The sequence below is a fragment of the Rutidosis leptorrhynchoides genome, chromosome 8 (genome assembly GCF_046630445.1).
Source record: "Rutidosis leptorrhynchoides isolate AG116_Rl617_1_P2 chromosome 8, CSIRO_AGI_Rlap_v1, whole genome shotgun sequence".
Classification (NCBI taxonomy): domain Eukaryota; kingdom Viridiplantae; phylum Streptophyta; class Magnoliopsida; order Asterales; family Asteraceae; genus Rutidosis; species Rutidosis leptorrhynchoides.
The window spans coordinates 346506621-346521383 of NC_092340.1; the positions used below are offsets into that span (position 1 = coordinate 346506621).

General features: G+C 33.7%; 2 protein-coding genes across 3 annotated transcripts; one reads left to right on the forward strand and one right to left on the reverse strand.

The window, feature by feature from the left end:
- Positions 1-6739: 6739 nt before the first annotated feature.
- Positions 6740-7134, forward strand: LOC139864585 (uncharacterized). The gene is made up of 2 exons (XM_071853167.1): positions 6740-6871; positions 6922-7134. The coding sequence occupies exons 1-2, from the start codon at positions 6740-6742 to the stop codon at positions 7132-7134; spliced, it is 345 nt and encodes a 114-aa protein (XP_071709268.1).
- Positions 7135-9080: 1946 nt separating this feature from the next.
- Positions 9081-13687, reverse strand: LOC139861531 (uncharacterized). Of its 2 annotated transcripts, XM_071849957.1 has the most exons (8): positions 13454-13687; positions 12933-13272; positions 11856-12590; positions 10956-11091; positions 10066-10730; positions 9816-9958; positions 9539-9733; positions 9081-9437 (listed from the first exon to the last, which is right to left on the reverse strand). In XM_071849957.1, the coding sequence occupies exons 5-7, from the start codon at positions 10719-10721 to the stop codon at positions 9600-9602; spliced, it is 933 nt and encodes a 310-aa protein (XP_071706058.1). In that variant the 5' UTR covers positions 10722-10730; positions 10956-11091; positions 11856-12590; positions 12933-13272; positions 13454-13687; the 3' UTR covers positions 9081-9437; positions 9539-9599. The 2 variants fall into 2 exon arrangements, with proteins under 2 accessions (XP_071706058.1, XP_071706057.1); XM_071849956.1 differs by lacking the exon at positions 11856-12590.
- Between the last annotated feature and the right edge of the window lie 1076 nt (positions 13688-14763).

A 14763-nucleotide genomic window follows, 5' to 3' on the forward strand; every position in this document is an offset into this window, starting at 1 on the left:
TTTTATGTAGCAATTCATAGCAAGTCTTTCCATGTCTCTTGACTACTAACAATCGGTTCATTGTATAACATGCTGTAGCCACAGCTTCACTCCAGAATTTAACCGGTAAACTTGAATCGGCTAACATAGTTCTCGCAGTTTCAATTAACGTTCTGTTACGTCTTTCAGCAACACCATTTGATTGCGGAGTATAAGCTGGACTGAACTGTTATTGAATGCCTTTCTCGTTGCAGAAACTCTCCATCTGCTGATTCTTGAATTCAGTACCATTATCTGTTCGAGTCTTCCTAACCTTTAACTTGTACAAAGATTCCAGCTTCAAAAACAACAACTTTATATTTTCAAACGTGTCAGACTTCTTCTTTAACATCACTACCCAATAGTATCGTGAGTATTCATCAGTCACTACCAAACAATATGAATCTCCAGAGATGCTTGTTCGATTAATCGGACCAAAAAGATCCATATGTAACAACTCTAGAGGAACAATAATTGAATGATGTTTCTTTATTGCATGTGACTTTTTAGTTTGTTTGCCTTTCTTACACGGAAGACATCCTTCAAGAATTTGAAAACTCTTAACATTTACTCCCTCAATCAGATTATTATGAACAAGATTGTTCATCTTTCTCAAGCTCAAATGACCCATACGCTTGTGCCATGAAATTGATTCTTGTTCTGTAGCTTTGGATATGAAAGCTTGATGACCTGTTGCAGCTTTAACATGGGCTGTTGACATATCCAAAATATACAAGTCTTTATTTCTGGGAGCTGTCATAAGAATCATCTCTTCCGGTATTACATACTCTTTCTTCAAAATGTAGCATCTTTGATCATCAAAAGCAACCTTATGTTTTTTATCTGCTACTTGCGAAACTGACAGCAGATTATTTGACATCTGCTTCACAAAATTCACTTTATCAAAACTAACATTAGCATTAGAAATCACACCCTGAGCTGTAATAAAACCTCCTTCATCTCCTGCAAAAGAAACAGATCCTCCATTTACTGACTTGACATTAGAAAGTAAGGACATGTTTCCTGTCATGTGCCGGGACGCCCCACTATCAACAATCCAGGTATTTCTACTAGGATCGTAGGCGACCTGCACAACAAGAAAAGAAGTTAGTTTGAGATGGACACCCATGCCCGAATGGCAGTGGGTTTTCCATCGACACCAATAACTTGCACATCCATCCATTAACCCTTTGATCCTGATGGATCATTGGACTTGTCAACAACCTTTGTCTCAGTTTTAAGCTTCCAAACGGTACGTTTACCAACAGATTTCTCATAATAGTCATTCGTTTGAAAATTTTTATTCACACCTGACTGTACCCTTGTGGATGAATTAGCAATAGAATTTGACTTTGGTCTATATAAACTTTTTGAACTATTACTTGAAGTACCTATGGAACTGGAACTAGAAGCATAGTGTGTAGTTTTCGTTTCAGTGTCAGATTTTCTGTTTGGTGTTTTCCAACCCTGTTGACAGTTAACAGCACAATGACCCCTTTTCCCACATTTATTACAGTTTTGAGTTTCTTGAGTACGTGCTTTTGAACTCAGATTCTTATTGGGAAAAGACTATTTCTTGGGTGACATAGGCTTCTTAACATGATGTTTCAAGCCTGGTCGACGGTTAGGATGCACATATTTAGGCACATTGTTAGTATTAGGGCTCCTTTTATTAAATAGTTCTTCAGGTGCTTGTGTAAGAACATATTCTTTATCTAGGTTGAGTCCCTGCTAATACTTGACAGGTGTCTGAAATATTTTCTTTCCATTAGAGTTCCTAGAGTTTACTTGTTTTCTAGGTGTGGGTTGTCTGCTTTCACTAGCCTTACTAGCATTCAATGGATTTTTCAGGATAGTGATTGGTTTGGATTTTGGTGTCACAAACTCTGAAACTTTTTCATACTCTGAATCAGATTTACTGTCCTTAGCTAAGCCTTCAATAACCGGCTTAGTGCTGTCTGATTTTTCATTCTCTACAGGCTTAACACTTAGGATTTCACTAAGGCAAGAATCAGAAGGTTTATTAATGTACTCATTCCTAAGAGGAGGAGGACACTCTTTATAACCTAAACCCTTTTTACCATCATTCTTGTTATAGACAGTATAGTCAATGACATATGACATTCGCTGCCAAGTGTCATTTCTAGCCTTTTCTGACTCATACTTAATCTTAAACTCTTCCTTTTCTCTCTTAGCACATTCAAGTTGATTTAAGTACATCATTATGGCCTTTTGGTCACCTGAAATTGTAGCTCTTAAATCATGAACTTGATTTTCTAGAGTTTTGATTGTCTCCCTGAATTCCTTTTTATTGTTAACCTGAGTTAAATTAGTCTCGTATAGGCCTTTTACCTCAAGATAAGCTGCTTTAACAATCCTAAGTTCCTGTTTTACTTCAGGACAGTAGATACATCCTAAGGGGATATCATTCAGTTTAGAAACTATGGATTCAAGTTTAGCAATTTCTAACTCATGATCAGCACAATCGTTACATACCAAAGGAAATTCAGTTTGTACCTTAGAGTCACTTGATGTGTTTGCCATGAACGCATATTCCTTTTCTTCAGTCTCTGATTCAGGTTCAGATTCTGAACTAGAACTGGAACAGTCAGAATTACTCAACTCAACTGAAGTCTTGACATCATCTACCACAATAGTTTCGCCATCTGATGAAGACGAACTACTGTAATCTGTCCATACATCGCCGTCATTGTGCATTGCGTATTTGAACTTCTCATACACTCTCTTGTTAAGAACACCTCTTCTAACATATCTGATCATTGCATAAGTTCGCTCAATTCTTGCTTCCATCTTGCAAATGTAACACGTGCATTCATTTCCAGCACCAACACAACCAGCTTTCTCTCTTTCTTGTTTCTCACATTCAGTTTCTTCTTTTGTTTTAGGCATTCTAACAACATTAGCCTGATTTTCTTCATCAGCAAATACTGTCCAATCACAACCTTCGTCTGAATATGTTGCAATTAAGCCCTTTGCTTTATCATTTCTGGTAGCATCACTGCTCGTTGTTTCAACTGGCACATTAACTTTTATCTTATTATACTGATTGTGAAACGGGTTGTGAAAACCAGTTTTCTGTGGCCTGGTACATGTTCTTTTGAAGTGTCCTAACTCATTGCAATTAAAACATCTCACTTTTGACATATTAAAACCTAACTTATTATCTCTAGTAACACCTAAGCTCTGTTGACCTGTCCTTTTCAGAAATTTCTTCGCTCGTCTAATCACACTACCCATAGCCCAGAGGATATCCATCTTTTCAAGTTCATCCTCTTCAATCTGCTCATAATCTTCTGCTTCTAAATGAGCATTACCAATTTGACCACCAACCATTTCATTATAAGAATTAACTACCAAAGCAACTAAAGTCATATCTTCCTCTACAATTGAAAGGGGCCTAGTTCTTAAATTCTCAGTGTTGAGAACTACAGTTTTTGGCTCCTGTCTAATGGTGGACTGATTTGTACTAATAGGCTTATTTACTTGGGTTTGAAACATCACATTTTGAGCAGGTTGTGATCTATTTACAGCACTGTCACTAGAAACAAACGCTGTTTGTAAGGGAGCGTGAACATTAGCTTTGTAAATTATAGGACTTTGCTGACCCTCAAGACGTTTCTTCTTGGTTTCCATGTCCAAGTCCTTTACCATCAATTTTGATGTGAATTTATCTAGGGTCAGTGATTCACCAGCAGACGAAGCTCTGTCTTCTATCTGTTCAATAAACGCATCCCACTTGTGTGGTAAACCATCTGTTAATTGTTTGATAGCTTTCTGTTCTGTAACTTCTACACCTAAGTTACCCAATTCAGAAACAAGATGACGATAACGAATGATTGTCTCCTCTAACGTTTCATGACTTAGAGCAGCAAACTTTTTCCATTCACTTTTGATTACTTTAGCTTTCTTTTCACGATACGCCTTATTTCCTTCTACACCTATCTTAATAGCATTCCAAAGAGAATATGATGTTAAGTGCATTTGATATTGATGATAAATATCACCATCTAAACCCTGAGTCAATTGAGCATAACATCTACATTCTAAGGCATATGTTTCTTTTTCTGTCACGCTATAATCTTCATACTTTTTACTATTACCATCAGTACCTAAAGGCTCTTTATATTCATGTTGTATCAAATCCCACATTCTAGGATCAAGGCCTCTAATGTAATTCATAAACCTAGACCTCCATCTAATGTAATCATTTGTATTATCAAGTCTAGGAGCACGATTGGCACTGCCTGATTCACTATCAGATAGTAAAATGTTTTGAACGCCGGAAGTAATTGCCATTGCCTGATCAGACATCGTTAAAATTAATTAAGGTTGAATCTGATCCAAAGTCGGTCGACTGTTGGTGACAGTCGGTCGATGAACAGGTACAGTCGGTTGATTGTCAATGGTTAATCGGTCGAAGTTCTGTTTACATTTAGTCAAATGGTAGTACTTTTCTCAATCGGTCGATGTTCCTTCAATCGGTCGGTTTAGAACTTAAGTCGGTCGGTTTAGAACTTAAGTCGGTCGGTTTAGCATATGTCGGTCGGTTTAAAGACAATCGGTCGAACTAATGACAATCGGTCGAAATTCACGAAAATCGGTCGATTGTCTCCTAAGTCGGTCGACTGTACTTTCTTTCAGAGCTAGAATCCAAAAATCAGGTTTTTGACTTCTAAACGATTTCAAGCTCAATTTTCGAACTAAAACTATTGACCAACACCTTAAGCAACTTAGAATGACTTCTGTAAACACTCTAAAGCAATTAAAACCAAAGGTTTAACGTAAAAGTATACAAAATTCAATCCAAAACCAATTTTTGACCCAAAAATATACCAAGAACTCGTTTAAAACAATTGATTCAGCAAGCAAGCTCTGATACCACTTTGTAGACGCTGTGAAAGGATCTTAGAATCAACCTAACATGATCTAGAGGCGGAATTACACTAGAACGAGCTTAAACGAATATCTATGGGTTTTTGGGTTCGTACAAGTCAAACCAAGATTAGATCTTGATAAACACGAAGCCTAGACTGACATTTTGTGGTATTTGGACATGAAGATTGAGAGAGACTCGACCTGAAACTGTTTGTATGTATAAAAATATGCAGAGTGATTAACCAAAATAATGAAGATTAACTTGGCTTAAATACTTCAGTTCCTATGTCGGTCGACTGTGGATGACAGTCGGTCGACTGACTATGTCAGTCGGCCGACTGTTGAGTGATATTACGAATTATATTTAAACATTTACAAATATAAAATAACACATCGACAATCAACGTTTAACAATATTACAGGTTACAACATGATCGAATAAAACGTTAAAGTTCATGGAACTAGGGATTACAAAATATGCACTAACAGTTATTTTTGGTTTGTGTTTTGAACTATCGGATTCTGATTTCCTGTTGCTGTTTGATGAATGTTTTTTTTTTTTTTTTTTTATTAGAATGTCTTTGATTTTGCTGTTAAATGTGCTATGTTGTTGTGTATTAGAATTGTTTTGTGTTATGTCGAATATAAAAAGACGACTTACAGGTAGTTATAGTGTTAGTGTTCGTGGTGACCCTTCTGATGTTTGTGCAGGTACTATACTCCCTTCTGTTTCGTCACAACAAATATCAAGTAAGTATTTCTTGCACCGTGCTAATCGTTTGATTAGCTCTGGTGTATCTGTAACTGCCGACAATGCTAATGCCAATCGACATGTTGTTGGGTCTACTTGTTATAACTCCGCTGCAATTGAAACTCCATTTGTAATTATTTCTTCTGTTGCATCTATGTTTACTTTATCGTATGCTCCTGGACAAACTTGGCAATTTCATTATTGTTGACGACCACGACTAAAGGTATGTTCTACGTTGTAGTCTAAGGAGGTTCTTACTATTATATTTTGTGACATGTTCAAATGATGTTATGTTGTATGTTATACATGTTCAAATTTATTTTTTTGATATATTTTATAATTTTGGTACTTTAAGTACACACCTACCATCATCTTGCGACAATGATCGGTTCATAACTACATTTTTATAAAACATACCTTATTGAAGCTAAAGAAACCAACAATACTAAGAAAAAGAAAGAGTAGCAAACACCAAAAACAATACACACAACTCAGGATCTCAACTTTTTTGTAACCATATAATGTAGACATATTCCAAACATACTCCCAACATTGCTATTAAGCATGACTTTGTCAATGTTGTAACCATTTTGGAAATGTATCGGGATGTCAATATGTATAACGTAACTTAGCTGCAGCAACGCCCCGACTCTCATCTAGTTGTAATCATTGTTCATGTATGTAATCATGGGTCTTCTTGTGCTTTAATGTGCAACTATTTTAAGTTTCATGTGCCCTGAATGTTGGTGCAAGGAACGAAACGGTCATTGCAAAAGTGTTAACAAAATGAGATTGGAGAAATATTGATGAGAATCTATTCTTTTTGTGAACAACATAATCTTGAAGCTTTGAATATGGATGAAGTTTATATTATGTCAAGAAATCGGAAGGCTAACTTTACCAATCGCCATTATTTCAAGGTTGATATCTTTAATGTCGTTTTAGATATGTAAATTCAAGAATTTGGTGATCGTTTTGGTGAGATAAGCACTGAATTGCTTTCTAATATATCCGTTTGAGCCCACGTGATTCATTTTCTATGTTTGTAAAGAACAGTTGATGAATTTAAGTAAGATGTATCCATTTGATTTTACTCATATGGAAAGGGAACTACTTGAGGGTGAACTCGAAATATATTATGACATTATACAACATGATGAGAAATTTGCTAGTTTGAATGGGATCACCGAGCTTTCTAGATTAATGGTGGAACCGGAAAAAAAAATTCATATCGTTATGTGTATCGACTATTAAAGTTAGCTTTAGTTTTGCCCGTTGCAACTGCTACCGTTGAAAGATGTTTTTCTGCAATGAAGCTTGTGAAATCTAAATTACGAAACCGAATGGGTGACCGTTTTTTGAACGATTGTTTAATTGGTGCTATAGAAAAAGGACTTCTCAATGTTAAAGATGAAGCCGTGATGAAGCGTTTTCAAAAGATGGAAAATCGTAGAGGACAACTAAATTAACTAGTAGTTAACTTGTTTTCTTCTTGTAACGAAACACTTTTATTGTTAATATTATTATTGTTAATATTAAATTAATATTAAATATTAATTAATATTATTGTATTAATGTGCTACAACTCACTATAAATCCTAGATCCGCCACTCTGTGTGTGTGTGTATATATATATATATATATATATATATATATATATATATATATATATATATATATATATATATATATATATATATATATATATATATATATATATATATATATATTCTTTTAATCCAGATGGAAACATTTTTATAGGGGGAAAGTGAGGGAAGCAAATTTTATTCGTTTTTTTGAATTTTTATTTTGTCAAACATTAAGATCACATGAAAATATGAACATTTAAAAAGATACTTTGTAATGAATGTTATTATTTTGGAGGGAAAACGCTCGAAAAATAAATGATAACATGCAATCATATGTAGTGTTTTAATTAAAGTATTTTTTAGGGGTTAGAAATTAGGGTTTATAAATTAGGGTTTATAAATTAAGGTTTAGGGGTTTAGAAATTAGGGTTTAGATTGAATTTTTAACACGAACGGTTTAGAGTTTAGGTTTTAAAATTTAGGGTTAGGGTTTTGGGTTTAGGGACTAAACTCAAAACCCTAAACCAAAAATCCTAAACTCTAAATCGGACTAAATTTAAAATAAAAAACTTCACTTAAGATGAAAAAAAAAACGATGAAAATAAACTCTAATTAAAACATTACTCATTATGAGTGTTATCATTTATTTATTCAAGCGTTTTCCCACCAAAATAATAATATTCATCACATAATTACTAGAATACAATCAACTGGAATAGAAGAATAAGCAATTGTACCTTTAATGTATTGAAGAGGATAAAGATAAAAGACACAAGTTGTTGTAACAAAAGTAATTGTTTGTCGCCTTAGGAAAGAATGAAGAATGGAAAAAATAAAAATAGCGCTTAGGGTTTGAAATTAGAAGGTCATCCTCACACACCACTTTTTTATCCATTTACAACTAATTACCTATTTTACTCTTAATGATACTTACTATAATAATATAAGTTCAACTCCATATATTAATTTAAAGGTATAACTGTAAATTTATGTGATAAAAGTATAAATGGATCAAAAAGTGGTGTGTGAAGATCAACGTGTAAAAGGGAAAAACTAAAATACTAAAGTGTTTTTGGATTGTCTTACACTTTTTCTTTTTACCTTTATCCTTACTTCCCAACTTTCATTTTTTCTGTCACTGTCCATACCCCAAAAATATGTCCCTACCCCATAAATAGAACACCAAATAGGGTAGAACTACTTACCCTTTCGTGAGGGAAGTTTTGACTAATAACTAATTGTAACATTACTCTCTTTGAATTCTGTACTTTTATTATGTATGCCTTTTTCCTTTCACATTAAGTATTCAATATATATAAGAAAGAAAATGTCTCTAATAGTCATGCTTTTCTCAATCAAATATACTCCACTAAACAATTTTTTATCGAATACGAAACTCCACAGTATATAAATGCGCATACACGTCTAATGCCGTGTTAAATATTACAGTACTTGAATACACATAAAATATGGAAATACATAAATACACATATTATCGCGGTTCAAAAGTATAAGTACAACACATGTTCAAAAGTTTAGCGCATTTGTCTTTGCAAAAAGTAAACATACAAACATGAATTCAATTTACAGACCGGTCATTATACTTCTTTAATACAGATTCTTCTAATTACCCAGCCTCCCACCATTTTTCTACTCTCTTATATAGATGATAAATCATATCGGGAAAGTGCTCATGTAACTCTTTCGCCATCAACTCTTGCTTCCAACCGAACCCATGTTTTAGTGCCGAATAATTTAAGGAAGTGCTTCCATGATGATTTTTCATGTTCCGAACTAGTCTTATGAGGTGTTCAACCTCATTAAAGCGATTCGGGTAATTTGTATCATAGTCTTTTTTCTTGTCTGAAATGAAGTCTTGGATCTCAATCCAATCTCCGCACGTTCTCTTAGCTCTGGTGCTTGTGTTCGGATACTTTCTTAGGAAGGTGGCATCTTGGGGATTACCACCATTTGGGTCACCCATGGTGCGAAGCTTAAGTTTCCAATTACCCACCTTAGAATGATTACAGATCTCTTCTTTAAAAGTATACTTCATGAGGTGTACGCTTAAACAATTACTTAAGTCCACAAGAAATTCTAGACGTCGGTCGGCATCCCAAACCAAAGGTTGCTTTTTCATCCATTTGTACCATTCATCATCATTATAAATACCCATAGTCATTCTGCATGATATAAAGTTATAATTAGATTTCAGAATATCAAACTTTTCTAATAATTTATTGTATATTTAAAAGCTTTGACAAGTCACCTAACACCACCATACCTTGTTGAAGGGGACACCAATACCTCAACTACATCTTTCAGTACGGGAATTTGTAATCTCTTTAGTTGATCTTTCTTTTTATCAGCAAGTTCAAAACGACCACCGCGTGCGGCCATTGGGATTCATCTGTGAAACTGGCGAAATCTTCACAATATATATGGATTGACGATGCAACTATTCCCACCAAGTCCTCATCTATTAATTAAGTAGAAATAAAATCAATATTATTCAAAAAATACACACATATATTGTCATGATTCTCGTAAAAGGTACTTGCCTCTTGATAAAATATCAAACTCCTTCAAATTATTCAATCCACTCATCCTTAGTTTACCACTTACAACCAACATATTGTAGGGGTTTAACTTAGTGTGGGTAAGTTCCAAGTTATGCGATTTATAAACCCCGTCAATCATTTCCCTGCAGTAATTAGAAGTAATAAACAAAAACAATTAATAATTTTAAACGCCTATTAAATTATAATTTAATCAATTTGGTTATTAAACATTATTAAAAAAAATACTTACCTAACAAACTTCCCCATTAGTAGTCGTTTTGTTAAATAGTTATGGTTGTTCCATTGTCCATGATCATGATACATAAATTCGTGGAGGGTGACATCGCACATCTCAAACGCTACGATCCAACTATCTTTCTTTTCAAGAAGGTCAGCCCCAAGGAGTCGGATAATGTTAGGGTGATTACCAGAGTTCGATCGCCACATCTTTTTATACACTTCGTAAAAATTGTTTTTCCCCACAAACTTCACCGCAGCTCGTTCTAGCTCAAACGTCCCTTTGTAGACGTTTTTGTCTTGATCACGAGATAGTTTCTCATTTGTAAAGCTTATTTTATTACTATATTGAATTGAGACCCTATAGAGGAAGTCCTCTATGGTCTCATTTTGAAAAGACAATATTTGTAAGTGGCTACATATGTCTTTGAAATGCTCCTTGTTCAAACTCTGGTATACCGGAAATGATATGCTCTTGGTTCCAAAATTGATGTGGGTTTTGTAAGTTATGTATGTCACTTCAAAGTTTGGTTTTGAGACAGTGTATGTTTTTTGGAAGATTTCCAATTTTGCTCTACCTTCTATGGATTTTTTCCCGGTTTTAGGATCAACCGCCAGATAAAAATTGTTGATGAGCGTAGCGTCGAGTGTTTCATCATCTGGTTTCATTGGTAGCCTCTGATAAAGATAGCCACACGACATAGTAAGTAACAATTGCAATTAAAGCTATGTATGTATGTATGTATAAAACAATACTCGTAATAACCATCTAACCGTTTATCAAACAATTAAATATTTATTATATTATACTTAATTTAATGATTTATATGCGAGATCAATAGAGGATACTCAGATGCAACGGGTATAATTCAAATACTTCGAGCAAAACCAAAAGTGATATACCTCAGTGTCCGGATAGGTAACATTGTATAGATTATTCAAATTAACTTCTAGTGTCGCTTCCGAATCAGCTTCAACTGTTGCATATTTGCCTCCTATATTCAAGGACCAAATGACATTCCCCTTGTGTAACAAACATCTATATCTATAGATTTAATTAAAACACTAACCTTATGATGTCATAAATAAAGAATTTTCCTTTATACAAAAAAATCAAAAAAAATTAAAAAAATTTAAAGGCATATAGATGATGTCATTAAGATAAAATTTATATAATTAAAAATTTATCAAGCTAACCATTTATCAAACAATTAATTAATTTATATATATATATATATATATATATATACACACACACACACACACACACACATACATACACATGCATAACCAAAGTGATGTAAGTTAACTTGCTATCTTGTATTACAATGCACTTTGTCAATAAATAGTAAATAGATGAGTCAATTTGTAGCATGAGAAAATGAATCTTTTAGCAATTGCATGTATAAATTTATTTAACAACTAAGTCTAAGCATATAATAGTGTATACATATGATGACCACAACGCTCATTAGCAGTAACTCAATTACTTATCTATCTTTCTAGCACTACATATAGTTACCAAACAGAAAATAAGAAAGAATTATCTTTTAGATGAACTAGCCATTAGCCAATTGGTCTCTTATATAAGCACGTACTCAACAAGCTTTGCAATGAATTCAAAACAGGACACAATTACACAAATACAAAGTATGACTTTCAATCTCTATTAATACATCGACGAGTTGCAAATCCATCAAATCCGACTAAATATTAGCAATTTCAATTTTTAATATATGAACTCAACCGTCACATAATTACTATAATACAATCAATTGGAATAGAAGAATAAGCAATTCGTACCTTTAATGTATTAAAGAGGATAAAAATAAAAGACACAAGCTGTTGTAAATAAGATTGAACAAAAGTAATTGTTTGTCGCCTTAGGAAAGAACGAAGAATGGGAAGAAAAAAATAGCGCATGGGGTTCAAAAGTTAAGCGCCTTTCATTACAAACCAATCACAATAGTTCTTTAATATAGAATCTTGTAAGTGCCCATCCCTCTACCATTGTTCCACCCGCTTAAATAGCTTAAAAAGCATATCTGGAAATTGCAAATTTAATTTGTTCACCATCAAATGCACCTTCCAACCGAACCCATGTCTTAGACCTGGGTATTCATTGAAAGTGTTCTCATGATGACCCTTCATGTTTCGAAGAGTCTGATGAGGTGATCAACTTCTCTAAAACGATTCAGACGCTTCGTATTATAGTTGTTTTTCACGTTCGCAATCATGTCAAGGATTTCAATCCAGTCTCCGCTGGTTCTGTTCGGATTGTCTCTTTTGAAGGTCGCATCCTCGGGGTTGCCACTTGTACGATATCAGTTTTGGCGAAGAGCTGATTTTCAAGCCCACATGACAATTCTTACGGATGTCTTTTTTATAGTTTTTTTTTTCATTGGGTGTTCAGTTAAACAATCGCTTAAGTCTATAAGAAAACTTAATCGTCGATCTGCGTCCCAACACCAAGGTTATTTAAGCAACCATTTATACCAATTATCATCTTCATAAATCCCCATCGTCCTCTTGCATAATCTTTAAAATTAAGTTATAGTTAGATTATAGTTGGATTTCAAAATAGCAACTTTTCTAATTTATTTATATTTAAGTTATTGTAGATAAAAGATGGTACATCTACAGGGTAGTTGATAAGAAGTTAATCAGGTGATTATAGTCAAAATACAAATAAATGAAGCATGTCAAAATGAGTGTTTAATCAAACCCAAGCATTTTGGAACTTTAATTACCGAAAGAGAATTTTACAAAACATATTTACTAACAAGAATTAAACAAATTAAAAAACTAAAATTATAGCTTAAAAAATAAGCAGCAACAGAAATAGACATATTCACATTTTAAAGACGATGTTTAAATTACCTGTTTTAAAGTTCATGAACACGTCATAGTTGGTACCTCTTTTGATTGGATGTTGAATTGAATCGTGCACCATTGAAGATTTGTTTTATGGATCTTTATATACCTCATGTTTATTATTCGAAAAGGAGAAGCCAAAAACAAACCAGTCAACGGGACGAAGAGGAAAGGTAAACGACGGAGATTAAGAAAGGAACGCCTGGAACAATCACAGGTCACGGGGACACCGGCATGGTGGCGGTGCCGGAAAACAACGCAGGAGAAGAAGACAGAAGTGAACTAGAGTTTATTGAAGTGAAGCTAAAATCAGTGAATCGTTGGTAACTACTACCGCCACTAAGATCTGAAAAAATAAAACGAAGTTTTAAAAAAACAAACAAAATACGCAAAAAAAAAATATAGAAGCAAAAAAAAAAAAAAAAAAAAAAAAAAAAACTAAATCTGATAAACAAAACCTCAGATCTGAGGCCAAAAAAAAATCTGAAGAAAATACCTGAAGATACAGATCAGATCCATACACATACCTGAAAAATTAAAAGGGAAGCCAACTTATCTAGACATGATAGAGATTTGGGAAGTTTTGACCGGAAAAAAAAGTGAGCAAAGGTTGCGTGTATAAAGAAAGAGGGGTGGTTTAGTAGCTGATGGAGACGAATAGGAAGCGGTGCAGCGACAGCGTTGAATGGTGGCACACGGTGTGGGGTAGTTGGGCGATGTCGAGACTTTAGGGTGATAAGAGATAAACATATAGAGATAAATGATTTTCTTAGGTTTAGTTTAAGGATATGGATGGATTGATACGGATATACTTAGACCACGAGTTGTAGTGGGGGTGTGAGTTTGCAGGGTGGGTTAATTTTTTTACCTTTTTTAATAAATATGATAGTGTGAGTTTTTTTTTTTTGTGTTGAGTAGTGTTGTTTTGATTTTTTTTTTTTTTTTTTTTTTTTTTTTTTTTGTGAGTTGTTAGTGGAATGCTGATGTAACATTTTAATTTTTTTTTCTGTATTTCATTAATTTGTTTATATTAAGTGAAAAATAAAAAATGTAACATAACTTGAATAACTAAAAAGACATCTACCATTCAAAATTAAAAAAAAATACATAATTATAAATTCTTAAAAAAAATTACATAAATTAATTCATAAAATAAAGACGAAAAAACATAAACTAGTCGATATTCGGAATGTTGTCAATGTTCAAGTTATCTTTCAACTTGCCACGAATCAACTTTTTAAGATTTTGAAGACGTATCACGTCTTCCGGCAGTGGCGATTTCAGGATGCAAACTCAATGGGGTCTTGAATTTTTTTTTTCCCCAGTAATTATTACGGTTGAATACTATTTTAGTGGTTGTTTACTTTCAAAAAACTATAAGTTCGGAAAATATATTGGATTCAAGTAGTTAAATATAATGGTGTCCTATACATTTTAAAGGAAAAACTAAACATTCGAAAAAGATATGGGGTCCTTCACTTAAATTTATTGGTGTCCTATACAATTTACAGACTATTTTCTATTAGTAATTTTCAAACTAGCGGTGTCCCGTGACTCTACGGATCACTACTTAAACTCGCCACTGCGTACGATCCTCAGTCAATGAATTCTAACCGCCGTTAAAAAAAATACTACTACAAAAATACATATATTTCGTGGATAATCTTGTAATATACGGAGTATTAAAATACGAATATCACATAGTATCACAATTTTGGGGAGAGTTTTTTTATTCAGACCATCTCTCTCCATTCCTAAGACAATGTGCCCACGTAAAAACAAAAACTTACTTTGGGAACATGTGTATATATCTGGGCCTACACAGAAATAAATAAAT

Excerpts from the sequence above, each read along its gene's own strand:
- LOC139864585 (XM_071853167.1), top strand. The coding sequence starts at position 6,740 with ATGTATCCATTTGATTTTACTCATATGGAAAGGGAACTACTTGAGGGT. Across the intron at positions 6,872-6,921 it reads CCGAGCTTTCTAGATTAATG|TTAGCTTTAGTTTTGCCCGT; the intron begins GTGGAACCGGAA and ends CGACTATTAAAG.
- LOC139861531 (XM_071849956.1), bottom strand. The coding sequence starts at position 10,721 with ATGAAACCAGATGATGAAACACTCGACGCTACGCTCATCAACAATTTT. Across the intron at positions 9,959-10,065 it reads CTAATGGGGAAGTTTGTTAG|GGAAATGATTGACGGGGTTT; the intron begins GTAAGTATTTTT and ends TAATTACTGCAG. Across the intron at positions 9,734-9,815 it reads GTTTGATATTTTATCAAGAG|ATGAGGACTTGGTGGGAATA; the intron begins GCAAGTACCTTT and ends CTTAATTAATAG.